The sequence below is a fragment of the Myotis myotis genome, unplaced genomic scaffold, assembly GCF_014108235.1.
Source record: "Myotis myotis isolate mMyoMyo1 unplaced genomic scaffold, mMyoMyo1.p scaffold_m19_p_1, whole genome shotgun sequence".
NCBI lineage: Eukaryota > Metazoa > Chordata > Mammalia > Chiroptera > Vespertilionidae > Myotis > Myotis myotis.
Window position 1 is genome coordinate 117,636,105 of NW_023416313.1, and position 27,703 is coordinate 117,663,807.

At 41.5% G+C, this 27,703-nt stretch overlaps 1 protein-coding gene across 12 annotated transcripts in view; it reads right to left on the reverse strand.

Annotated features, from left to right (window-relative positions):
• Positions 1-438: 438 nt before the first annotated feature.
• SIN3A (SIN3 transcription regulator family member A) overlaps positions 439-27,703 on the reverse strand; it is an 86,725-nt gene continuing 59,460 nt past the window's right edge. For 7 of the 12 annotated variants that reach the window (XM_036349443.1, XM_036349499.1, XM_036349489.1 and 4 more), the window contains 6 exons: positions 26,032-26,213; positions 21,847-22,020; positions 16,049-16,141; positions 14,331-14,425; positions 4,361-4,568; positions 439-1,657 (listed from right to left, as the gene is read on the reverse strand). In XM_036349443.1, the coding sequence (XP_036205336.1) occupies positions 1,427-1,657; positions 4,361-4,568; positions 14,331-14,425; positions 16,049-16,141; positions 21,847-22,020; positions 26,032-26,213 (983 nt within the window). In that variant the 3' untranslated portion in view covers positions 439-1,426. Of the gene's footprint in view, positions 1,658-4,360; positions 4,569-14,330; positions 14,426-16,048; positions 16,142-21,846; positions 22,021-25,717; positions 25,852-26,031; positions 26,214-27,703 lie in introns of those variants that run through there. The other 5 variants (XM_036349463.1, XM_036349449.1, XM_036349473.1 and 2 more) reach the window with 4 other exon arrangements.

Consider the following 27,703-nt stretch of genomic DNA (forward strand, 5'->3'; position numbering starts at 1 on the left):
CTACATAAAAATCCTTATCACCCAGGATTAAATGTCTGCCAGTTTAAATTTATGTAATATATTCCATTTGCAGTTAGTAATGAAATGTACCAAATCTCCCTCCCAACCCCACTTATACCACACTCCTTATACACACTTCTTTCAAATACTGATTTGGTATTTAAGTTGTTCACTCCTGTTTCTACTAAGGATAAGAAAAAATATAGAGAATTACATATCACACATGTCTAAACAGTTGAAATAAGGGAGGGGAAAAAACATGTACTGAAAGAATAAAGTATTCTGCTTCAAAATTTTGGAATATTTTGACTTGAGATAAGTGAACTTGACTGCTAACTAGAGCAAAAGCCTGTTGGTACCCTGGATAAGAAACTGAGCCTAATTCCCTGATTCATAATTGTTCTCTGGTGAGGACAAGGGACTTGGGTTGCAAGTTTATTCCTTGAGAACCAAACTTTATTATTTTTTTTAAAAAAGTTTTGGGGCAAGGGGAAGACAAGTTTTACACAAAAGTACTACAACCATAACTCCCTTTGGTAAAAAGTGTAATAAATGTCTTGCACACCTGTTCATAGGTACTAAATCTGAAGTCACATAGAACTATGGTACACAAGAAGCTAGAGCAGTTATGCTAGCACATCAAAGCATATTTCTTTTAATAAAAAATTGACAGTATGTACATTATTTACAAAAAAGAAAAAAGAAAACCCCCGTTAAAATTGGTGTGTTTGAGAGAAAGAGTAAAGCTGGTGGATGGCACTGGGGAAGACTGGTAAAGAAGCAGATACAAAACAGTTCCTTGGGAGCTAAAAATAACTGATTTGAACTTGTTGAGGTTGATAACCAGAGGAGAAAGTAAAAGGGAGGCAACAAGGGATTCGGCAGGAATCAAATCCACAAGATGATCAATCCCAAAGCCAAATTGTGGGTCCCACATAAAACCTAATGGATGCTCTAAATGTGCTTGAGTGATCAGGAAAAAATAAAACAAAAAAATCAAATCCAGTTTTGTCCCCCTTTTGGGGGGTGGGAGGAAGAGAAGAGGAGCACTGACCATCAGAGTTACAAACCATCTGAGCATTGAGTCCTTCCCCAGTTAGTTTGTCAACGTTCACCCATCCAGCCAAGGTTTGAATAGCACCTGGTTCCTTCTTCGAAGGTCAGGCCCCAGGAGACTCCAGTCTTAGCTCTGCTGGTGTGTGCAAGCAAGCTGTGTGTTTATGCTTGAGTGGATTTCCTTTCCCTCCAGGATCCTAAACCCTTGGGGAAAGTTCCAGAGCACAGACAGATCAGGTGGCCATGTCCCAGAGAGGCCCAGTGAGGCTTGAAAGGCATCTTCCTCATTTCTTCAGTGTGTGTGAGGGCACATGAACCGCACCCCCCTCACACATACACCTCCTTCAAGTTATCTGCTCTGACTTCGCAGTTATGGGGTTTTGAACACTGTGCCGTATTTGACACGGTACTTGTTAATGTTCACAAAATGCAGAGTCTCTGTGTCACAGGTGGTGGTACAGGGTACCAGGCCCTCCAGCCCCTCACCCATGAGCCACTTGCTGGTCTCCGCTGCCATTTCACGGGGCACATGCTCCTTGGTCCACTTATCTACCCAGGCCTGGAACCTCTGATGCAGCCTCTTGCTTACACGTTCATGGGACTGCAAAACAGAATAAAAAAAACAAAACAAAACAAACAAAAACACCCATGAACTAGGACCAAAAAACAAAACAAAACAACCCTTCAAATACAAAGCCCAGTTTCCTCCTAAAGTAGCAAAGAAAAGATGTGGCCTCAAGTTTCTGATACCACTGGTTAGTGGGGGAAAAAACGCACACAAAAGTAGGAATCTATGTTTTCAGAAGAGAACTGAAAGAGGTTAAGAACATAGAGCATGTAAGGAGTTGGAACCCATTGAGAAACCAAAGAAATTCCAACATAGGTTCTGGGCAAAATAAGCTTAGTGTTTCTCAATTTTAGCATTCATTAGAATCACCTGGGGAATTTGATAAAACTACAGATTTCCTTGTTTCTATCAAGCTACATTTTAACATCAGCAACCCACCTGATTCTAATTTTTATTTTTTTAAATAATCCTCACCTGAGAATATTTTTCCATTGATTTTTTAGAGAGTGGAAGGGAGGGGGAGAGACATAGAGACAGAAACATCAATGTAAGAGAGACCACATAAATTGGTTGCCTCCTGCACGGGCCCGGCAATGGCAGGGATGGAGCCTGCAACCGAGGTACATGCCTGTATGTGCCCCTTGACCAGAACTGAACCAATGACCCTTCAGTCCTCAGTCTGACACTTTAACCACTGAGCCAGGGACCAGCTGATTCTAATATATCCCCAAGTTAGACAGTTGTTGGTTATTTCTATCAGCAGCATGGCAAACCACTTCTAAAAAATATGAGGCTTGCCCTAACCGGTTTGGCTCGGTGGATAGAGCGCCGGCCTGCGGACTCAAGGGTCCCAGGTTCAATTCCGGTCAAGGGCACGTACCTTGGTTTCGGGCACATACCCAGTGGGGAGTGTGCAGGAGGCAGCTGATCGATATTTCTCTCTCATTGATGTTTCTAACTCTCTATCCCTCCCCTTTCTCTCTGTAAAAAAATCAATAAAATTTATTAAAACACACACACACACAAAACACAAAAACATGAGGCTTAAAGGGCTTAAAACCCATTCTCCCCCACGGTATCACCCCCATCCCGTCCAGCAGAGTACTAAGCATAGTGGATCTCCAGTGGAGGTTCAGGTCCCTATCTAAGCATCCTGTAAATATTTATCGGTGCTCATGTAAAAGACAGAATAGGAGAAAAGGATAAATTAGGCCCAGCTCTCCAAATAATTTGAATCAGAGACACAGATATACAACACACAGTACCATGAGATAAGTATATTAAACTGTTCACCTAGATCTCCTACTTGAATGTTTTATTGTCCTATCAAACTTAAGCAGTTCAAAACAAAATGCTTGATCTGACCCTCAAAAATGGTAATCTCTTCTTAATAACAAATATATCCCTAAACTTCCCACTTACTCAAGCAAAACAAACAAAACCAAATAACAAAAACCACCAGGCATCATCCTTGATGTTCTCCTTTCTCTTATCTCAAATGGGAATCTAATCATTACTGTCTGACAACTGTATCTCCAAATTGTATCTCCAGTCTGTTTAATTCTTATAATTCCACTGACACCTTTCTGCTAGCCCAGGTCACCATCGCATCTCATTTGGACAACAGCAGTCCTTTTGTGTGGTCTCTGCTCTTCCAACTTTGTGCCCACACTCAACATCCCAATGCACCTCAAACAAAATCCAAACCATGGCCTATAAGACTGAGCAATGTGGCCTCTATTACCCTTCCAACTTCACACATCCCACTTTCCTTATGGCTCAAGCCACACGGATGGTTTTAGTTTTTCATATATTCCTCCCTCTCAGCCTTGGACTTGCTTCCTTTGCCTAGAAATTATCAAACCCCAACTCTTCACCGAGCTGGATCCTTGTCACTGTTCAGGTCTTAAGCTTCACCTCCTTAGAGAGATCTCTCCCACAAAAGCTGGGCACATCACTTATCCTTGGTCACTTCACCTAGTTTCTTTCCTTGATAGTGAATATCACACTGCCTTCCTTATATACTCTACTTCATGGCTGTAGTCCCAGGGCATGGTTCAATACCTGGTACATAAGTGTACCAGGAGCTTTCACTACTGAAGTAGCACATGTAAACGTGTAGCCTTCATATAAGCACTACCACTTGAAAGTAAATGCTGGGAATAGCTTCAATGGAAATGCCACCAGCTGTTATGGGTTGATTTGTGCCCCACCTCCAAATTCATGTTCCAGTCCTAACCCTCAGTACCTCAGAATGTGACCGAATTTGGAAATAAGGTTGTTGCAGTTATAATTAGTTAATATGAGGTCATACTGTTAGCAGGGTGACCCATAATGCAATATGACTATGGAGGAAAATTTGGACACATACACGCACACAGAGAGAATGCCATGTGAAGACGAAGGCAGATATCTACAAACCAAGAAATATCAAAGGGTGCCAGCTAACTACCAGAGCCCAGAGGAGGCAAGCAAAACATTCTCCCTCACAGCCCTCAGAAGGTTCAAACCTACTCTGCCAACACTTTTAACTTGAACTTCGAGCTTTCAGAACTGAGACAATAAATTTCTGTTGTTTAAGTCACACAGTTTGTGTGGTACTTTGTTACAGCATCCTCAACAACCTAATACACCAGTTTACTCAATTCTTAAATCCAAGTGGAGGTGTTCATAAAGGAAGAGAAAAGACCAGCAGCCTCTGGGTTAGGCTGGTCTTGGCTGGGGAGAGGTTCTCACCTGATGAGCCCGGAGCAAGGCAGTCCTCCGATACATGTAGTCCTCGGACTTGATCACATACACCATCTTGTAGGAGTTCAGCTTGAACCTACACTCCAGTTTATCCAGGCTATCCACATTCTCCATGCTCTTCTTGCTGTTTCCTTCCTTCCCTTCCTTTTCTTGCTGTTCTCGACCACGCTGACACTTCCGGATCCGCCGCAGGTTCCTACAAAGCAGAAAGCAATGAATGATGAGAGCTGGTCCAGACAGATTTCCATGACTCCCCCAAGAGTTTTCCTTATTATGTGCCTTCACAGAACTCATCACAATTTTAGTTACATACATATAAAAAATGTCCAATGATTTCACTGTAAAAAAAACATTTTCAGCTGCAGGGATAAACAGAAAAGCAGAAATCTTCAACCACCTGCTACCACTAATTTTTCAAAAATCCCGCTTGCCTTGGCAGAGATAACCTCTGTCAGCAGTTTTGCTTTGAAATCTTCTAGGTCTCCCTGAAATAACATATGTAATCACTTGCTATGATTCTGCTTTTGGAATGTGTTCAAGACAAAATAGGATCACACTATAATAGAATAAGTACTATTCTATTATTCTCAACTTTTCACTGACTCTAATGAAGATGTTATTTCACTACATATAGAATTGTCTCATTCTTTTCAATGGCTGCAGAAGAAATGTGCCTCAATTTACCATTCCTTAACAGAAATCAATCAGGGGTTCCTTTTCTGAACCACAGAGCACAGAAAATTATTTAAATGCGTATTTTCTCAATTATTCCAAAGATGGCACATAACTAATACTCTTCTACATACCCAGGAAAAGAGATTAACATCAACGGGTGCCTTAACAGGTAGGTAGAGTTTAATTCTCTCCAACAATAAGCAAAAAAAAGATTGTTAACTAGGCAATTACATTATTTCCAATACTTTATTAAAAGTACTGTTTCAGTGAGTATCTCTGTATACATGTATCTCTGTAGGACAGCAAGTTTTTGATCCAAGGACCCAAACTCTTTTCAATAGGTCTGTAAGATCAAAGCTATTTTCATAATAATACCAAAACATTATGTGCGCCCCCACCCCCAAAAGGGATGGAGCCCCGCAACCCTGCATGTGCCCTGACTCAAAATCTAATCGTGAGGGAGAAACTAAGATGGCGGCATAGATAAACACCGGGAAATCGCTGCCTCCCACAACAACTTCAAAAACAACAACATAAAGACAAAATGAACAGCATCCAGAACTACAGGAAAGCTGGCTGAGTGGAAATTCCACAACTAGAAGGAAAGAAAACCACACTGAGAGCCAGAGGAGCTGCGGAAGTAAAGTGCAAAGGTACGGAGGCTCGCGCGCGCGGAAAGGGGCTGGTACCTGAGGACGCGGCTGTCTTTTTAAATCGAGAGGGAGTCACAAGCTCCCGACTGCTCTGAACTCTGGTTCCGGGAAATCTCTGGGGACCCAGGACTCATACGGGGAGAAACTGGACTGTCTGGCAGCGGGCAGAACTCGGAACTTGAGGGTGGCTTTCCCTCAGAGGTGCTTGCAGCAATTACCGGGACACTGAGACGCGCGGCCCCTTAGGGCAGGGCTGGGAATCCGCCATAGCTGCTTGCTCTGCCCTTTGATTCCCTGAGACCCCGCCCCACCCAGGCTGCCACAGAGGCTTTTGCATATGAATGCCCTGGCCCTTTGCAACCTGAAAATTACCTAACAAACTGCAGCGGGGCCACAGACCCAGAACTTCCAAGAGAAGGCCCAAGGCCCCACAGCAGCTTGCACTGCTTCACAGCTGGGCCTCATCGGGGTACCTCCAAACTCCAAAAAAGGAAGGGGAATCTGCAGTTCTCTTCGTAGCTCCTGCTGTGTAACCGCAGGCAGAGGCTAAATTAGCACCTCCTTAGATACAAGAGCCAGTGTACCCAGTGGTCAGAGGGGGACCATCCAGATTACAACTCCTAAGATCCATAAGGGACACACTCAGGGTGCAGACTCAGTGAGCACCAAATCCCCACTGAAGCAAGTCTTGCCCCAGAAGGGGGTCTTCAGCACAGAAGTTCTCCCACTGCAGACACAGCTGATTCTCACTGCCAATTGGCCTGGAGGTCAATTCCTCCCAGTGATCCTACAACAATCAAGGCATAACTACAACAAGACTGTGCACAAAGCCCCCAAGGGGGTGCACCAAGAGTGTCCAACTCAGGTAACTGGGGAGGCTGAGCCACTGGGCCCTACAGGACACCTAGCACACAAAACCACTCTACCAACACAGGGAAGCATAAAAAATGCGGAGACAAAGAAACAGGTCACAAATGACAGAAAGCAAACGACTGGATATAGAGATCAAGGCCACGTTTATAAGGTTTTTCAAGAATTTTATGGAAACCGCCGATAAATTTAGTGAGGCCCTCGATAAATCTAGTGAGACTCTCGAGGATATGAAAAAGGACTAACTAGAAATTAAGCATACACTGACTGAAATAAAGAATAATATACAGAGATCCAACAGCAAGCAAGAGGATCTCAAGAATCAAGTCAAAGATTTGAAATACAAAGAAACAAAAAAGACCCAACCGAAAAAGAAAAAAGAAAAAAGATTCCAAAAATATGAAGATAGTGTAAGGAACCTCTGGGACAACTTCAAGCGTACCAACATCAGAATTATAGGGGTACCAGAAGAAGAGAGAGGGCAAGATATTGAAAACCTCTTTGAAGAAATAATGACAGAAAACTTCCCCTACCTGGTGAAAGAAATAGACTTACAAGTCCAGGAAGCGCAGAGAACCCCAAACAAAAGGAATCCAAAGAGGACCACACCAAGACACATCAGAATTAAAATGTCAAGAGCAAAAGATAAAGAGAGAATCTTAAAAGCAGCAAGAGAAAGACAGACAGTTACCTACAAGGGAGTACCCATACGACTGTCAGCGGATTTCTCAACAGAAACCATGCAAGCCAGAAGAGAGTGGCAAGAAATATTGAAAGTGATGAACAGCAAGAACCTACAACCAAGATTACTTTATCCAGCAAAGCTATCATTCAGAATAGAAGGTCAGATAAAGAGCTTCACAGATAAGAAAACGCTAAAGGAGTTCATCACCACCAAACCAGCATTATATGAAATGCTGAAAGGTATTCTTTAAGAGGAAAAAGAAAAAGGAACTCTTACCATTTGTCACAGCATGGGTGGAACTGGAGAGCGGATAAATACCACATGATCTCACTCATTTGTGGAATATAATGAACAACATAAAATGATGAACAAGGACTGATCCAGAGACGGAGAGGCATTGATTGGACTGTCGGGCCTTGGAGGGAAGGTAGGGGAGGGTGGGGGTAAGGGGGAAAGATCAACCAAAGGACTTATATGCAAGCATATAGGCCTAACCAATGGACACGGACAACGGGGCGGTGAGGGCATGACCGGGGGGGGGGGGGGGTAGAGGGTAACGTGGGGACAAGGACACATATGTAATATCTTAATCAATAAAAAATATATTAAAAAAAAAGATCTAATCGTGACCTCCTAGTTCCTGGGTTGACGCTCAACCACTTAGCCTCTTCAACGGGGGGCAGAAGTAACATTTTAAAATTAAATCCCAGCCCCTCAATTCACATCATTTTAATATACTGTAGGTAAAATGGGAACTACACAAGAAACACCTTTGTGTTCTGAAGTACAATGAAATCTTTGAAGAAAGGCATTTGAGCTCTGCTGAGTTGCAAATGGATCACCAATTTTACCTGAAAGAACTGACTAGTCAGTATAAGATATATAGCACATTTTTTTCTCAAAAATGAATAAGGGAGCCTGGCACTTCAAGGACATCTACTACATATATTTGTTGTTAATAAGATTTAAGTTTTCAAGTAAAACTTTGAATTCTGGTAAACTGGGGCTTGCCACCACGAACTGAAAGCTTCCCATTATTTAAAGACTGGAGGCCCGATGCACGAAATTCATGCAAGAGTAGGCCTTTCTTCCCTGGGATGCTGGCACCAGCTTCCCTCTGGCACCCAGGACCAGGGCTTCCCTCGCAGCCCTGGCTTCATCCGGAAGGTCGTCTAGTCTAATTAGCATATTATGCTTTTATTATTATAGATGGATTTGATGAGGTCAATGGCAATATTAATAAATGTGGTTTTGGGGAGAAACCAAGATGGTGACATAGGTAAACACCGGAAATTGCTGCTTCGCACAACCACTTCAAAAATACAACTAAAAGACAAAACAGACATCATCCAGAACCACAGGAAGGCTGGCTGAGTGGAAATTCTACAACTAGAAGGAAAGAGAAAAGCACACTGAGACTCAGAGGAGGCGCGGAAGTGCAGAGGTACAGAGGCGCACGCGGAAAGGGCTGGCAACTGAGGACGCGGTTGTCTTTTTCAATCGGGAGGGAGTCTCAAGCTCCCGACTGCTCTGAACTCCAGTTCCGGGCGAGTCTCTAGGGACCCAGACTCATACAGGGAGAAACTGGACTGTCCGGCATCGGGCAGAACTCGAGGGCGGCTTTCTCTCAGAGGTGCTTGCAGCGATTACCGGGACACTGAGACTCGGGGCCTCTTAGGGCAGGGCTGAGGATCAGCCATAGCTGCTTGCTCTGCTCTGTTGATCCCCTGAGACCCCGCCTCACCCAAGCTGTGCGCAGAGGCTTTTGCATATGAATGGCCTGGCCCTTTGCAATCTAAAATTACCTAACAAGCTGCAGCTGGGTCAGAGAGACCCAGAACATCCAAAAGAAGGCCCAAGGCCCCACAGCAGCTTTTACAGCTTCACAGCTGGGCCTCATCTGGGCACCTCCAAACCCCAAACAAAGAAGAGGAATCTGCAGATCTCTCCATAGCTCCTGCTGGGTAGCCTCAGGCAGAGGCTAAATTAGCACCTCCTTAGAGATCTAACAGCCAGTGTATACAGTGGTCAGAGTGGGACCATCCAGATTACAACTCCTAAGATCCATAAGGGTCACATTCAGGGAGCAGACTCAGTGAGCACCAAAGCCCCACTGATGCAAGTCTTGCCCCAGAAGGGTGTCTCCAGCACAGAAGTTCTCCCACTGCAGACACAGCTGATTCTCACAGCCAATTGGCCTGGAGGTCAATTCCTCCCAGTGATACCTACAACAATCAAGGCTTAACTACAAGACGACTGTGCACAAAACCCACAAAGGTGTGCACCAAGAGTGTCCACCTCTGGTAATTGGGGAGGCTGAGCCACTGGGCCCTATAGGACACCTAGCACAGAAAGCTACTCTATCAACACCGGAAAGCAGCCAAAATGCGGAGACAAAGAAACAGGTCACAAATGACAGAAATGGAGGAAAGCAAACAACTGGATATAGAGTTCAAAACCACACTTATAAAGTTTTTCAAGAATTTTCTAGAAACTGCTGATAAATTTAGTGAGGCCCTCGATAAATCTAGTGAGACCTTGAACGGTATGAAAAAGGACCAATTAGAAATTAAGCATACACTGACTGAAATAAAGAATATTATACAGAGATACAATAGCAGACTAGACGATCGCAAGAATCAAGTCAAAGATTTGAAATACGAAGAAGCAAAAAACACCCAACCGGAAAAGCAAAAAGGAAAACGAATCCAAAAATATAAAGATAATGTAAGGAGCCTCTGGGACAACTTCAAGAGCACCAACATCCAAATTATGGGGGTGCCAGAAGAAGAGAGAGAGCAAGATATTGAAAACCTATTTGAAGAAATAATGACAGAAAACTTCCCCTACCTGGTGAAAGAAATAGACTTACAAGTCCAGGAAGTGCAGAGAACCCCAAACAAAAGGAATCCAAAGAGGACCACACCAAGACACATCAGAATTAAAATGCCAAGAGCAAAAGACAAAGAGAGAATCTTAAAAGCAGCAAGAGAAAAACAGTTAGTTACCTACATGGGAGTACCCATAAGACTGTCAGCTGATTTCTCAACAGAAACTATGCAGGCCAGAAGGGAGTGGCAAGAAATATTCAAAGTGATGAATAGCAAGAACCTACAACCAAGATTACTTTACCCAGCAAAGCTATCATTCAGAATTAAAGGTCAGATAAAGAGCTTCACGGATAAGAAAAAGCTAAAGGAGTTCATCACCACCAAACCAGTATTATATGAAATGCTGAAAGGTATCCTTTAAGAAGAGGAAGAAGAAAAAGGTAAAGATACAAATTATGAACAACAAATACACATCTAAAAATCAAGTGAATAAAAAATCCGATGAACAGAATGAAGTGGTGAATATAATAGAATCAGAAACATAGAAAGGGAGTGGACTGACAATTCTCAGGGGGAAAGGGGTGTTGGGGGTGCTGGAAGAGAATGGACAAAAATCTTACACCTATGGATGAGAACAGTGGGGTGGGGGTCGGGGGGTAAGGGCGGAGGGTGGGGTGGGAACCGGGTGGAGGGGAGCTATGGGGGGAAAAAAAGGAACAACTGTAATAATCTGAACAATAAAGATTTAATTAAAAAATGTGTGTTTTTTTATATTGTAAAATGAAAATGTGTAAACATCTTTGTAGGTCTGCATAACAGTGAATTACGATTTTCCAAATAACCAATTGCATAAAATTATAATATAATGCATGAAAAAGAATCAAACTACAAAATAAACCAATGGTTTGGCATAACTGTACAAAAAGATCATTGGTACTTTTATTGATATTGTAGCTAACCTTTAAGAAACTACTACTTAAAGAGCTTTGTTGTCATATCAAAGAATACATATTTGAGTAAGGCCAGATTTTCTTTGCATATTTCAACCAAACAACATAGTGCAACAAACTGAATACAGAAGCAGATCTAAGAATGCAGCTGTTCTTCTATTAAGCCAGGCATAAAAAAGTTTTGCAAAACTGTAATGCAATGCCACTCTTTCACTTATTTTTGTTTGGAATAGCTTTTTATTTATTTATTTTTATTTTTAAAAAAATATATTTTATTGATTCTTTACAGAGAGGAAGGGATAGGGATAGAGAGCTAGAAACATCTATGAGAGAGAAACATTGATCAGCTGCTTCCTGCACGCCCCCTACTGGGGATGTGCCCCCAACCAAGGTACATGCCCTTGACTGGAATTGAACCTGGGACCCTTGAGTCCGCAGGCTGAGGCTCTATCCACTGAGCCAAACCAGTCAGGGCTGGAATAGCTTTGTATTATAAAACTACTACTGGCTCAGTGCACAGATTTGTGCACATTGAAAGGAAATTAATTAGAAGAAGGATTCATACATTACATTACTGCAAAAAAATTACATGTCAAAATACTGTCTACATATATAAAAGCCTAAGCGACCGAATGACTAGTTGCTATGACGCACACTCACCACCAGGGGGCATAAGCTCAATGCAGGAGCTGCCCCCTTGTGGTCAGTGCGCTCCCACAGTGGGAGTGCCGCTCAGCTGACCGACCCATCCTGGCGGCTCACCAGCCTGGTGGCAGCCACTCACTCCCTCAGTAGTTCTGCAGGTCCAATCTCCAGAGAACAGGACAGGCACTGACGGACCGGCACTGACGGACTGACACCACTAGCACAATCCCTACAGTACCGCCAGCCTCCTAAAGTTGGCCTCAGGCACCGTGGCCGCTTCCCCTCCCTAGACACTCCGCAAGGAAGAAATGATATAAAAGTGGTCGCTAGGTGGCTCCCAACAACTGGCATGAATGTCAACGGATGTATCTGGATCCCGGCAAGGGCGTACCACTGCCTGGCCGGAGGGCCGATCGCATTCCATCCCCCCACACCCCCCCCTTGGGATGGGCACCCAGATGCAGGGCTCACAGCTGGTAAGCGCTGCTGTGGCCACCAGAGCCTCTCCTGATTGGGACTGACTGGACGCAAGCCCGCGGCAGGAGCAGTGGGGCCGGGATGAGCGGGAGCAGCAGGCAGGAGTGGCAGACGGCGTTGGACTGCCGGTTTCGACCCAATCCTGCAGGCCACCCTGAGGGACCCCACCCGTGCACAAATTCGTGCACTGGGCCTCTAGTATACAATACAGTACTATAAAATTAAAATACAAAATATTTTAATATCACCATTCACCCTTTCTCTATAATAGAAGTGTCAGAGATGAAAAAAATTAGTAAAATGTATATGAGAAGAATATATAACTTCATTAGTAAACAATATTCTGTCGACAACATTGCTTTCTTTTGGCTTCAGAGGCACGTTGTGCCAATAGCTGGTCTTCAGAAATATTCTGTCAATGACATCGCTTTCTTTCAGTGTCAGAGGTACATTGTGCCAATAGTTGGTCTTCATATACATTATGGTGTCACAAGTGATTGACGCCAGTGAGAGCTTTACATGTATCACACCAGCGCGAGTCAACATTTATTTTTAAATTGCCAGTGCACGACATATGTACCGGCCAACCAGCTGGTCAATCAGTCACTTAGCCTTTTATATATATAGATTTCTGATAACATAACCTGTTTAGTATTATTGTTTTTAAAATGAATTCATTAACTTTTTAAACATTCTCAGTTTTAATTTCTAATGTGGTAAATGTTACTAGATATAATCCATCTAAACAAAAGCTTTTGGAGGTACTCAATCTCTAAAAGTGAAGAGGTTTCAAAGCCAAAAACACTGAGAACCTTAGCTATTAAGGCGAATTATTAGAAACCAAAGTTCTACGGTAAAGGTCCCATACATGAACAGCTCTGACCCCAGAATGATTGTATCAATTTATATCTCTCCCTGCCTATAATACACAGTCTTCGGGTTACGTCGGACTTGATGTACATCGTTTCGTGGTTACGTCACCATCTCCCATTTATTTATTAAAAAAAAAAAAACACCAAAAAAAAAAAAACACCCCAGTTCCGTCATTTTGACATATGTATATATATGCTTTATGTTTTTTATTATTTATTTACCACAAGTAAAGGTCAGGAATTGTTATCTTTCTTTAAAATTTTTTTTTACTGTTTCACTTCATTACTGCTGTGTATGTGCTCCATGTGAGTGACATAGGTGTTTATGTAGGTGGGTTCCAACTTATGGTGAAAATCGCGTTACATCTCGCCATAGGAACGGATCTCTGACATAACCCGAGGACCTACTGTAATGGGATAACATCTTTCTGGAAATGTAAGGCATGAGATTTCAATTCAAATTTTGGCAAGATTTTAATTTGGGGAAGGAAGAAAGCCCGTCTACTATAGCAAAACCTACTTTCTACTTTTGAAACTCTTCTTCAACCTCAGATAGAGGACCAGCATTACAATCTGCCTACACATGGGCAGGGTGAATTAAAAAGATTCTGTGAAGAGAGTTAACAAAGCAGGTCTAAGATTGCTATCCTTTGAGAGGCCTGCTTACACAACTGTCCCTTGGGATATTGGATTTTGGGAGTTTCCACCATTCCCTAAATGATAAGAGTGGCTCTCTCTATGTAAGCTGTTTGCTCAAAATATATAGCTTATGCTGAAAATGTGGCTTTCCTTCTGGAAATCTGGAATTCTGGTATATGCTAGGCAGAAGGTGCCTACATGACTAGCACCCAATAAAAAACTATGGCACTGAGAGAGAATCTAATGAGCTTCCTTGGTAGACAGCATTTCAAACAGATTGTCACAATTCATTGCTGGAGGAATTCAGTGTCCTGTATGACTCCAATGGAAGAGGATTCTGGGAAGCTTTTGCCTGGCTTTCTCTGACTTTGTCACAGATGACTTTCCCTTTGCTGATTTAGCTTTGTGTCCTTTTACACATCCGATGTAATAAGGGAAGTAAATTGTCACTGATTATCTAAGACTCTCACTTCTCTGATGCTTTGGCACGAGCTCCAGGTAAGCTTCTGTTTTAACAGCAACACAAACCTTGATTAGTGCCCTCAGCAGAAAGAACAATGAATAGAGTAAGTGAAAAACAAGAATCTGAAAAGACATTTAACTTCCTGTTGCTTAACTATGCACAAGTGTATCCTGCCAATGCATGAGTTGGTTCACTTACCTTGGGAGAAATACTGGTTTCCGTGCTAGATGCTCACGAAGCTCAGGAGAGGTAGTATCAGAATTCATGTATCGCTCCACATAGTCTGACCAGCGCTAGGATTATAAACACAAACCAGTAGTGGGGAGAGAGCAAAAACCTGAGCTCTATCCTCCCTCATCAGCAAATTATATGACTAAAATGTCTAAAATTCCTAAAATTTCAAGATAAAAAAGGTATGTTCCCACAATGACATGCTTGCTACTTGGTATTGAAACACAGCTTTGAAAGTCTGTTAGATCAGCTATTTTCAACCTTTTTCATTCATGGCACACATAAACTAATTACCAAGATTCTGTGGCACATGCTCTGGCAGGGTGGGTGGGTTGGAGCATCATCCTGTATACCAAAAGGTTGTGGGTTCACTTCCCGATCCAGTGCATATGGGAGGCAACCAATCGATGTTCCTCTGACATCAAAGTTTTGCTCTCTTGCCGAAACCGGTTTGGCTCAGTGGATAGAGCGTCGGCCTGCAGACTGGGAGGTCCCAGGTTCGATTCCGGTCAAGGGCATGTACCTTGGTTGCAGGCATATCCCCACTGGGTGGTGTGCAGGAGGCAGCTGATCGGTGTTTCTCTCTCATCGATGTTTCTAACTCTCTATCTCTCTCCCTTCCTCTCTGTAAAAAATCAATAAAATATATTAAAAAAAAAAATTAAAGTTTTGCTCTCTTTATATCCCCCCTCCCTAAAAAAAATATATATCCTCAGGTGAGGATTAAAATAAAAAAATAAAAATTACAATTCTGTGGCACACCAATGTATTCTTTGCCAATATGACAAAAAAAAAAAAAAATTAGGTATAATTTTGATTCAGTCACACCAGACAGCTATTATTATATTGGCTGTCATTTTTTTATTTGACAATCTAAAGGGAGAGGTTAGTGCTCCTAACTAAATAGGTATTGCATGTTTTAGAAATTTTTGTGACAAACCAGTTGAAAGTCACTGCATTAGATAGCAAAACCCAGTTTCTCCCAGATACTTAAAAGTTACCAGAAGTCATAAATATGTATCAGATGGTTTATTCACAAGTTTTATTTCCTCACAGAGCATTTTTGTTAAATAAAATATTAGTGGCAAATGTTTAAAAATCAGTATCTTTCACATTAAAATCCGGACTTCTGGCATCTCTTTAAAAAAATTTAATGATTTGGCAACCATAAGCCAATATTCCCACAAAACAACAGTCTCCCTTCCATATTCCCCCAACATCATACATGTGGCTTACATCCTCATTAATATTACCAGTTAGACCCAGCTATGATAATCAACTCACTCTGTCTACTCTGTGGAGGTTGAGAACTCCTAGCTTCATCTAACCCAATAAAAAGTAAACATGACACAAAAAATCAAGATGAAATAGGGCAGATGCCACTTCATTTGTTGTTTCTTACACTTTAGGACAAAAACAGGAAAGGTGCCAATCATGAGGTTTTCCTCAGAGGAGATGGCTTTACTGAGAGTAGCTAAGACTGCCATCAACCCCAAATAGCAACTCCAGATAGCCCTTCTCCTCAGCTGAAGACATGGCTGAAATGATCTGTTCTTTAAAGAGCATCAGGATCTGACCCTTAAGCAGACCTATGGCTGTCTTGGCCTTCTAGAAGACAATCAATGAGGAGTCTCACAGGACATGACCGCTCCCTCAGCAAAGCTTCTGCAATATACTTGTCATACCTCTGCTTCTACAGGGTCATCTGAGTTCTCCTCTTCTGTGTCCAAAAGCTCAATAGTCAGCTGAACCTGGCCTTGGCTCTGAATGAACATAAGCTGCAAATAAGAAACCTGAGTGTAAACAAAAGACCATCTCCAAAGCTATAACCCAGCTTCTTAAGGGTTGAGAGGCAATAAAGTCATACAACTCTGTTCCAATGGAAGAAATGAGGAAGACAAAAACTTAGGAGGCAGGTGATTAAAAAGGCAAAAGTTTAATCTCGCTACCAGGAAAATGAAATGTTAGTGCAAAAAGCACCATTTTATATTTCATACTTCTTAAATTATCTAGAATAATCAATGTCAATAAGAGTGCTTTAAAGCCAGAACTATACAATGTCAAAGCCATTTCACTTGATAATCCCATTTCTAGGACTTAACACAAAGATGTAAACAAGTCTATAGTATCCTATATAATAAAAGCCTAATATGCTAAGTGTCTGGTTGACTGGTTGGCCGTTCAACCAATCAAAGCGTAATATGCTAATGATATGCTGAGGCCACTCAACCGCTTGCTATGACGTGCACTGACCACCAGGGGACAGACGCTCAAACCGGTAAGTTAGCTTGCTGCTGGGGTCTGGCTGATCGGGACTGAGCAAGAGGGGCCAGACACGCATTGGAGCCCTCCCTCGGTCCCTCCCTGGCTGGCCAACCTCCCACGTTTCTCCCTGGCCCTGATTGTGCACCAGTGGGGTGCCTTGGCCTGGCCTGTGCCCTCTCGCAATCCAGGACCCTTCAGGGGAAAGAGAGCCGGTTTCAGCCCCATCCTGCAGGCCAGGCTAAGGGACCCCACTGGTGCATGAATTCGTACACTGGGCCTCTAGTTTTAAAAAAGAAGGAACCTTCTCAAACAAAGTGAAGATGAAAACATGAACACAACCAAGAGGAGCAACTGCATTTCCACTGCAATAAAGATTACCTGAGGTATCACACACACCATGGGGGTAAGGAACACAAAACACTGAAGTATTTAGAAGTGATCTGCTATAATAGTATCAGTCATATTGGAAGTTCTTCAAAAGCAAGTCATGTGCTGCACAAAAGAACTATCAAATGATGATGGCACATGGATCTCCCCTTTCAAAAACCCTAGGACTCTCACTGTCCTTACCCTAAGGGATTGCTGCAGACAAGGTCATGATTCAAATCACATGGAAGATCAGCACTTAAAAGGAAACTTGAGAATAATTTATTTCAACCTCCTTGGTTTACACAGAAAAAAAACCCTAAAATTCAGAGAGTAAATAAGCAGGACTAGAAGCCAGCTATGGTTCCTGATTTGTTCTGGAGAAGCTTTAGAAATTCTTATCTGCTAGTCAAATTTAAAACATGACAAGAACATAATACATACACAAACACAAACGAAGTTACTTCTAAAATAGATGTGAAGAAACACTGCCTCCAGGACTATGCTAAACCCCTGTCACTAGGATGATCCTAGACCAGGGGTGGGCAAACTTTTTGACTCGAGGGCCACAATGGGTTCTTAAACTGGACCGGAGGGCCGGAACAAAAGCATGGATGGAGTGTTTGTGTGAACTAATATAAATTCAAAGTAAACATCATTATATAAAAGGGTACGGTCTTTTTTTTTTTTTTTAGTTTTATTCATTTCAAACGGGCCGGATCCGGCCCGCAGGCCGTAGTTTGCCAACGGCTGTCCTAGAGTGTCTAGATTAGTCCTATTGCTCTAAAGAAATCACCTTCAAAGTGATATTGAGTAGGCAGTCTATTCTCTACATCAGTGGTTCTCAACCTTGGCTGCACATTAGAATCACCTGGGAATCTTTTTAAAATCCTGATTTCTGGGCCTCATCCTCCGGAAATTCTGTTTCTTTGTTATGGGGTGGGGCCACAACATTAGTAACAAAGAAACAGAATTTCCGGAGGATGAGGCCCAGAAATCAGGATTTTAAAAAGATTCCCAGGTGATTCTAATGTGCAGTCAAGGTTGAGAACCACTGCTCTACATGCTTAAAATTGAACTCAATTTTATCCCAACAGGCTCCTCCACCTGTATCCTCTCTTGCTAGGCCCTTACGCATGTGTTTACCCACCTCCCTCACCTCTGTAACCACTCTCCAAGCCTTAACTAGCTTCATTATTAGACTGCTCACACCTATCACCCAAATTTGGTTAACTGCCTCCAGGAGTAAACTGGCCTCTGATTAGTCCACATCTTCTTAATCAGTGCTACCAAACTGTCTTCCTGAAAATTCAAATCCAGTGGGATATTTAGTCCTTAATAATGCCTCACTGTTCATCAACCACAAGAAAATCCAAACCATTTACTTACTAAAGATCCTCTACCACTTGGACCCCCCCTGTCTACATGCCTCTTCCACCAATATCCTCCCTATACTTCATTTACTCAACACACAGTTACTGAATGTTACTACTTAACAGACAGGATATATGGTAAATGGGAACATGGTTCCATGCTCCAATTCCCCCTCCCACCCTGTGGGAATAATAGTGAAGGCCATCTGTAAGCAGACTGTGCGACCTTGGGAACCTGGCTAGCAACTCAGTCTAAGAAAGGTCAAAGAGAAGCGGCTTCTAGATGTCAGCCTGGATTAGAAACAGCTAGTGTTTCAATTTCACAAATCTTGTGCATATGCTCCTCCCCCTTGCATGCCCTGTTTCTCTGTTTTCTGTATTCTATAAAACCTGTGTTGGGAAAGTCTGGGTGGTGGCAAAAACAACAGCACCGACCAGCTACCCCCATAGGGACTTCATGGGACAGCTTCTTTGGCAGTAGCCGGTGCAGCAGTAAACTTCACTGGTCAGCACGTAAGTCCTAATAAACCCATGTCTTTCAGAGCTAACCATTTCTTTGGAATCCACAAACAATACCTGAGATTTTCTGGGACCTCAGCACTTTGCATAACACAGGGGCACGCTCAAAAGAGAACGTAATTTCTTCTTTGGAGAAGATTAATTTAGTAAAGTAAATAGGAATATAAGCAGCTATATTTAAATTACAACTAAGTAACCACAAAGGTACTATTTTAGAGACATGAGCAATATGCTGTGGAAATAAATAATTCCCTCTTCAGTGAGCTGAGAAAGATTTCACACTTCACTGAAGGGACCCTCAGCTGGGCACTGAAGGATAAAGAAGATCAATCCAATTTCAGAGAAATTATGACAGAGACAACTGTATTTTAATAAGTACATAAAAAGAACTACACCCCCCCCCCCCAAAAAAAAGGTGAAATGTATGAATAAGGAATACATAGTAGGGCAAAAGTAGGAAACAGGGAAATGTGAATTTAAGTAATTTTCTAACCATCTTCAGTGGTTCTCAACCTTCCTAATGCCGCGACCCTTTAATACAGTTCCGCATGTTTTGGTGACCCCCAACCATAAAATTATTTTCGTTGCTACTTCATAACTGCAATTTTGCTACTGTTATGAATCATAATGTAAATATCTGATATGCTATATGTGTTTTCTGATGGTAGCGACCCACAGGTTGAGAACCGCTAATTCTAACTGGAAAAAAATAAAAAAAGTTTGATAAACCAATTGACCAAGGAAATCAATGCTCTTATGCAAGTGTACACTGGTACAGCCTAACATTTTGGAGAAATGACAATATCCATTAAAATAAAAAATCTAGCCGAAACCGGTTTGGCTCAGTGGATAGAGCGTCGGCCTGCGGACTGAAAGGTCCCAGGTTTGATTCCGGTCAAGGGCATGTACCTGGGTTGCCAGCACATCCCCGGTGGGGGATGTGCAGGAGGCGGCTGGTCGATGTTTCTCTCTCATCGATGTTTCTGACTTTCTCTCTCTCTCCCTTCCTCTCTGTAAAAAATCAATAAAATATATATAAAAAATAAAATAAAAATAAATAAATAAATAAATAAATAAATAAAAAATCTAAAATATGTATCCCTTTGACCAAATAATTTCACTTTTTTGTCTCTACCCAAGGTAAATACTAACACATGCACACAAGGATACAAATACACGAAAACGCTGTTCAATGTAGCCCTATTTGAGATAGTTAAAACAAACAAAACAAAACAAAACAAAAAAACAGTTTAAATGCTCACCCATAAAAGAATGATTTTTTTAAAAAATATGGTACATTTATATTATTAAGTATGATACAGCAGGTGAAAAAAACTGAGCTGGATCTACATAAACCAAAATAAGCAATTCTAAGACATACTAAGTGGAAAAAAAGCAGGATGTAGAATATGCACAATCTAATATTTGTTTCTACATATACATACACCTGTATGTAAATGCACAGAAAAGGGTCTGAAGGAACATAGATAGTTAAAAAGCCTGAATGTAGAATGTACATAGGAAAAATAAAGGGAGAGGAGGCTGAAGGTGGGTGGGGAGTGGCAGCAGAGGGTTTAAAGGGCTGCTTATGTTTAGCTTACTGCTAACATATTAAATTTTATTCTCTATGTACTAGTAAACATTTTAAAGAAGAGGATCACTGTAGTGACACCATTTTCCTGGCTACAAAGCCTTTCTTCCTGCTATTCCCCCTGATAATTATTCTTATCTATAGGGCGAATCTGTCCAATCCTTCATAAGGCCTTGGCCACAATTTAATACCCTGTTTAAACTCTTAATGGGCGGGGAGGCTAATTCTGTTTCACCATCAAAACTAACACACAGCAAGCTCATAACAAACATTTATAGATTTAAACCCTGAAAAGCTTAGGGAATCTCTTCTGTAGTGGGAAGGTTCTCAGCTATTAGAACATCAGATCTGAGGACTGAACTGAAAAACTTGCTTCCCATTTTTGATTCTAAATTAAGCAAACATTACTGGTACTGAATTAGAAACGAAAACAACTGAAAGTAGAAGTAGACAAAAAAGTAAAACATTTGGAGTCGGATCATTAAACTATATGGAACATACCCAAATAGAGCAAACTGTTACTTAGCTTTCTTCCCTGTTCAGCCAATCACAAACCTTAATCTGCATCACCTGACCCTGCCCTTCTTGTGTGTAAACACATACAGGCTTTGCTCAACTATACATATTTATTACATTGCTGCAATCATAATACACATACTTTTGTATCCTTTTATTTGCTTCAATATTTTTATAATTTATAATTAATTTAAAGGGCTGCAAAATATGCCATCCAAGTATTTATACAATAGAGTACCATTAACCACTCCCATAGTGGGTTGGACATTTAGGCTGTTTCCAGCGATATACTTTTCAAATCAGCTATTACAATGATGGAAAACTGGAAACAACTCAGGTTGTCAAATAAGGCAGGCATGAAATATCAAATAGTTACAAAAAGATGCTGAAGACTCACAGGTATTGCTAATTGCGCAAAAACAACTTACAGATATATATATTCTAGAAATGTAATCAATGATTATTTCTGGGAAGAATTGTAGCCAATTTTTCTTTTCTCTGCATTTCTTATCTTTTCTACAACAATAAAGGATTACATTTTTAAACATTTTAAAACAATATACTTACAAAACACTATCATATGAAAAAACATTCAAAGAAAAGCAGAAGACAAAATTATAAAAATCATATAAAACAAGCAATTTTTTATTAAGGCAAGAAAGTCCATAGGAGACTTTACTTCTATTTTCCCATGTTTTTTGTATATTCTCCAGTGAGCTCACAGGAACTCTAAGGAGGTTCCAGCAGTGGAATCACAGAGTCAAAACACTCTGCTCTTTGATTTCTGGTAGAGATGATCCCAACAACTTCCCCTGTTACCAGCACAGTTACTGACTACATGAGTAACTCTCACCTTAAAGCAGTTCTCCTCTGACATGAGCTGTTCGGCTTTCCGCTGATATGCTGACTCCAAGAGACTCCTCGAAGTCTGTGTGTTCAGCTGGCCTCCAGTAGCCCCATTATTGTTTTCTGCCAGGTAAAGGTCAGTCACTTGCACACAGATCTCATCACTCACAATGTGCTGCAGCTGGAATCAAGCAAAGGCAACTAGACAATGAATCAAGAAAATACTTCTCCTTGTCATACACTCAACCTTTCTTTGATAGTTCCAGTCACTCAGCTCAAAAAGAGGTTTTGGGAATTGGTAATTTTTAAAAATCAGTCACACAAAACCATTACTATTTTTTTCTTGGAGAATAACTAAGCCAAAATCTTCAGCCATATCACCGGTCCATGAGTAGAATATTCATATATATTTAAAAGCAAAACTACAGCCCTAGCCGGGTTGGCTCAGTGGATAGAGCGTCGGCCTGCGGACTCAAGGGTCCCAGGTTCGATTCCGGTCAAGGGCATGTACCTTGGTTGCGGGCACATCCCCAGTATGGGGTGTGCAGGAGGCAGCTGATTGATGTTTCTCTCTCATCGATGTTTCTAACTATCCCTCTCCTTTCCTCTCTGTAAAAAATCAATAAAATGTATTTTTAAAAATAAATAAATAAAAGCAAAACTACAGATAATGGTTATTAATGTGCTACCTATTTAATAAAGTTTTAAGGAACTTGAAAAAATTTTTTTACATGAAAGAAAATTCCCATGGACGCCTATTTTTAGGGCACTTCTCTACCATTTACAACTTGCTTTCATACATATTCTCACTTGATCCACAACTACCTTCGGAAGAGTCTGGAGAGGGGTGTTCTGATACATGAGACAAATTTACATGTTTGATAATAAAACTCACTGTGTACCCAAGGTGAGGAGAGGGACCTTCGAGAACCATGAAAGCAAGATCCATGTCTATATCCCCAGCCCTAATACAAAGTCTGAAACTCATTAAGTATTTAAGAAACTGTTGCTGAATTAACTGCCAAGGGCCTCAGCTGAAGGAGCAGAGTCAGGACTAACATTCAAGCTTTCTGACCCCTAGGACCAATATTCTTCCTAACCACCTATTTTTCTAAATCTGATAAAATATAGTACTTAAATTATATATAATGTTAATTAACTCATTTCAAAACAGGTCAATCATGATGGACTACTGCTAACTTTTGTGACTATCTTATTAAATTATCTGATGACTAGAAAGTTGAATCTTTCAGTTTACATTTCCATGAATCATGGCAATACTTCCATTGTGAAATAAAAATTTCCTCAAATAAAACTACCCATTACAATGCCAGAGAATGTTAAAAACAAAAGAAACAGATAAAGCAGAAAGCAAAAAGTTAACTGCAATATCAGCTTGTCTATTTTATTTTAAAATTCTCATAACTACTAAGCCATTCTATTTTTAGGAAGGTGTGTTCCTTTTGAAGGGCTAGTAACTATAACAACTACTTATTTTTAAAAGTCTTAAATAACAAGTATGTGTATTTGTACATAAATAAACACAGTGCAAGGTCAGAGGGTGAATGATTTGAGGGCAGTCTAAAAAGCCACAATTGGAGATGATTAAATAATAACAATTAGTACAGACAACTGATTCTAATGGAGAATTAAAATAATGCTTATGACAACTTGATAACATAGAGGAAAGCTTAAGATAGTGTTTTAGAGAGAAAAAAAAGCAGCTTAAAGAAAATATATTCAAAGCATGGTCTCTACCATGTTGACACTTATACTTTACTAGAGGTTCGGTGCATGGATTCATGAACTGGTGGGGTCCCTAGGCCTGGCATGCGCCCTCTCGCAATCTGGGACTCCTTGGAGGATGTCGGAGGCCTGGTGCATGGATTTGGCCCAATCCCTGCAGGCCAGGCCGAGGGACCCCACTGGTGCACTGGGCCTCTAGTATGCATATAAGATCTTTGGTTAATCTCTTCCTGCACTCTCCCCTCCCTCTCCCCTCTGTGATTCATCAGTCTGTTCCATGTTTCCATGCCTGTGCACTGAACGTCTGCCCCCTGGTGGTCAATGCACATCATAGCTACCAGTCGAACAGTCGGACACTTAGCATATTAACCTTTTGTTATATAGGGTACCTTCTTGTTAAAGTAGACCAGGTCACTAACTCCCCATTCCTACTCTGTTCTTGGATATTTGGCCCCTTCTAGAGTCTTTGGAAAGGGCATCACTATAATTCAAGGACAACTAGATAACTCCACACCCAAGCTAGGCTGGTCAGATTCTCACTCCTGCTAATCTGAAATGGCACAGTAAGTGTGCATGGTAGACAGAAGAGCATCTGGATGGAAATATCAGGTAATGTTTGGGTCAGAGGCACTGCCATGGAAAGCCAAGGCTGGTGGTAGGTGGAATGGGGGTTGAGGATCCAATGTTCATTTGCAGAGAAAAGCATTAGAATGAAACAGATGTCTAGAAAAAAAGCATTCAGGCAAGAGGGGGAAATGTCCCAATCCAATTCCTATGTGATCTGGGCATATACTGAGTTCTGTACTAGCTATCTATTTTATTCCTAAAACAAATCCCTCTTAAACTAGCCTGGAAATGGTAAGATAAATGTATGGATTGACCCTGAAATATATGTTCTACCTCCAGTCAGGAATGAACTTAGGGAGAATACCAAGTGAGATGAGGTGAATGAGAGAAGATATGCCTTCAATTGAGGGGTTAAGATGAGAACCATGAACACAGATTTTCAACATATTGAATTAGGGTTTCTGGATGAAACCTGTTTCCATATAAAAGGATTAAATGTTATGTATTATTGACTCAAAATCATAACCTGGTGCTTCTAGTAAATGAACTAATTATATTTATTGTTTCAAAAAAAACCAATCTTGGCTTATAAAAAGTTAGTTTTAATGACGTTACTCCTAGCTGTAGCAGCAGCAAACTAACTTGTAAGCAGAAAAATAAGCATATGACAACTTTTAGGGGATGTTAACAGGGTTAGTCTCTCAAAAATTATGACCATAGCTAATTATATCCATACAATGATTTCTGCCAGTCATGATATAGACCTCTTAAGGAAAGGCCTAATAACTTCTTCAACTTTCAGGAAAAAACTGTCTGCTTGATAACTTTCGTGAAGATGCCAAAATTGAGAAGCGTTTTCCCTGACTCTGAGAAGCTGCTATGGGAGGGATGCAGAGTCATGGGTACTCTACAAAGGATTTCATACTTTACCCCAAGGAAACAGTGGAGCAACAAACTTTTCTTTCCATAGTGGCAGTGTAGACTTTAGAATTATCTTTTTGCTTTTTATAAGTTTTCACTTTATTTATTTTTTGTTAATCCTCACCCAAGGATATTTTTCTATTGATTTTGAGAGAGTGGAAGGGAGAGAGAAAGACACAGAGAGAAACATCGATGTGAGAGAGACACATCAATTGGTTGTCTCCTGTATGCACCCCAACCACAGCTGGGGATTGAGCAACTGAGGTACGTGCCCTTGACTGGAATCAAACCTGGGACCCTTCAGGAGGGGATGGGCGTGGGGGTGTGCCGCTTTATACACTGAGCCAAACCAACTAGGGCAAATTTTCACTTTAAAGATAGTAGTGCACCAACTACACACTCCCTTTGGAAGTTGAGAACTCAAGGCATAATGTATACTATTTGCTATAAAATTATCATTGCAATAGAGAACATCAAACATATTTACAAACACCCAGGGTGCCACAGCAACAAGCCACAAACCTAACTCAGAGAGATGATCTATGAAACCCTTTCTGTAAAAAGAACTTCAAATATTAAATGAAGAAAGTATATAGAATTACCAACACCTATAGAAGAGAAAAGGCTACCAGCAGAGAGCTCACCCCTGGTAGACGAGAACAGAGCTGGGCCTCCTGGGCAGAGATCAGGGTCGGGACCAATGCTGGCTCAACAGCCAGCCAGCAAGAAAGAGCCAAACATCAGGTGTGAGGCAGGCTCATCCGACTATGAGGGCACACTGAGCAAAGCAGAGGAGTCAGTTATGTGGCTGAAGTGCTGCCACTTTGTTAACGGGAGATATCCCCACAGCACATTCACTTCCTCTCCCCTCTATAGAAGCATTCGTACATAAGCATCATTATAAACCCTTTCTTTGTGCCTGGTCCATCTTTAGGCAAGGCTATCTTCCTGTACTCACCCTCGCCCTCACCTGTCTGACGATGCTCTGGATGAGCTTGTCCATGGTGAAGGCAATGTAGGCATGAATGGTGAACATCTCTCGCAGTGAATCTTCATATTGTGATGAGTCAATGTTGCCATCCAGCAGGCTCCGCACCATATCCAGGAAAGCTGGGTAATAATCTTCTACATCAACATCCACTGTGGGAGAGATGGGACAGATGAGGCTTTACCCTGCTAGGAAAAGATCAGGAGAGCAGGCAGGGCAGGTCCCAGAGATGGCCTAAGGAGCACTGAATAAACCAACCCTAGATACTCAAAGCATGCCTCCTCAATCTGCAGAAACACAATCTGACAGGCAGCTACAATCAGCAGCTCTATCAGAGGGCAGTGATTCTGCAACTTCACCAGCAGCTTCCAGAACTCTGACCATGCCAGAAAGACACTTAGTGACAGGCTGGGCTCTGTATAAGAGAGCAAAATATCCTAGGGAAGAAGTTTCTTCAAAAAGTTGTTGGCTCCCCTGCTGAGAGAAAACTATCACCACCCTCCCACCCCAACCCCCGCCTGTGAAGAGCATTCCTCACATGAGTCACTTGCTCACCAAGCTATTTCCATGAAACATAGAGGGACAGATGAGAAAAGCAGATAGAGTCACACTCTAGCATTGGGAAACCCTCAGGAACAGAATAAAGGGTGAGCAAATTAAATCCTCTATGAATAATAAAGTCATCTGCATCTGTCAAAGTCCTTTTGTTTCAAAATGGATTCCCAATGTTGTACTTCACAAATTGCACAGTGATTTGTGCTGTACATGAACCACTTCTGCCACCAGCTGGAATTTTATCAGTTGTGACAGAGACGTTGGAAACTACCAGAGTTCACAGGAATGGTGAAAGGACTCTTGACTGCAGCTTACTAAAATAAGACCCATTTATTTACACAAGGCTCAAAAACATGCAGATTTGAAAGAGGCATGAGGAGGCTACTGGTATATTGGTTGTGTGTTGTTTCTTGATCTAGGTACTGGTTACACAGGTGTGTTCACTTTATAAAAGTTCACTGAGCTATACAATTTGGATTTGTATGCTTTTCAGTATGTGTTACACTTCAATAAAAAGCTTTCACTTGCCCTGACAGGTTTGGCTCAATGGATAGAGTGTCGGCCTACGGACTGAAGGGTCCCAGGTTCGATTCCAGTCAAGGGCATGTACCTTGGTTGCGGGCACATCCTCAGTACGGGGTGTGCAGGAGGCAGCTGATCGATGTTTCTAACTCTCTAACCCTCTCCCTTCCTCTCTGTAAAAAATCAATAAAATATATTTAAAAAAAAAAAGAAAGCTTTCACTAAAATGACATTTGGTCACCAGTTTGTAAAGTATATACTGGGGCAAAAAGGCTAAGAGCAAAAGCTGAGTCCATTTATCTGCAGTGTGATGGACTCATTCAAGACAAGCAAAACAGGACAATTACTGTTTAAGAGCAGCAACTGGCTTGAGTTTCATTAGAGCATCACCTTGTTCAGAGCGACAGCATAGGCATGAGCCATGCTAGTGCCATGAAAAAATGCTGTTCTGCCAGAATAAAACAATGTGCAAATGCACATGAGCTATGATCAGTGAAGCTGGCATTGTCACTCAAGACCAAACTATGTAAGCCTCAAGCCAAGATAAGTCAGTGGTCAAGCCAGG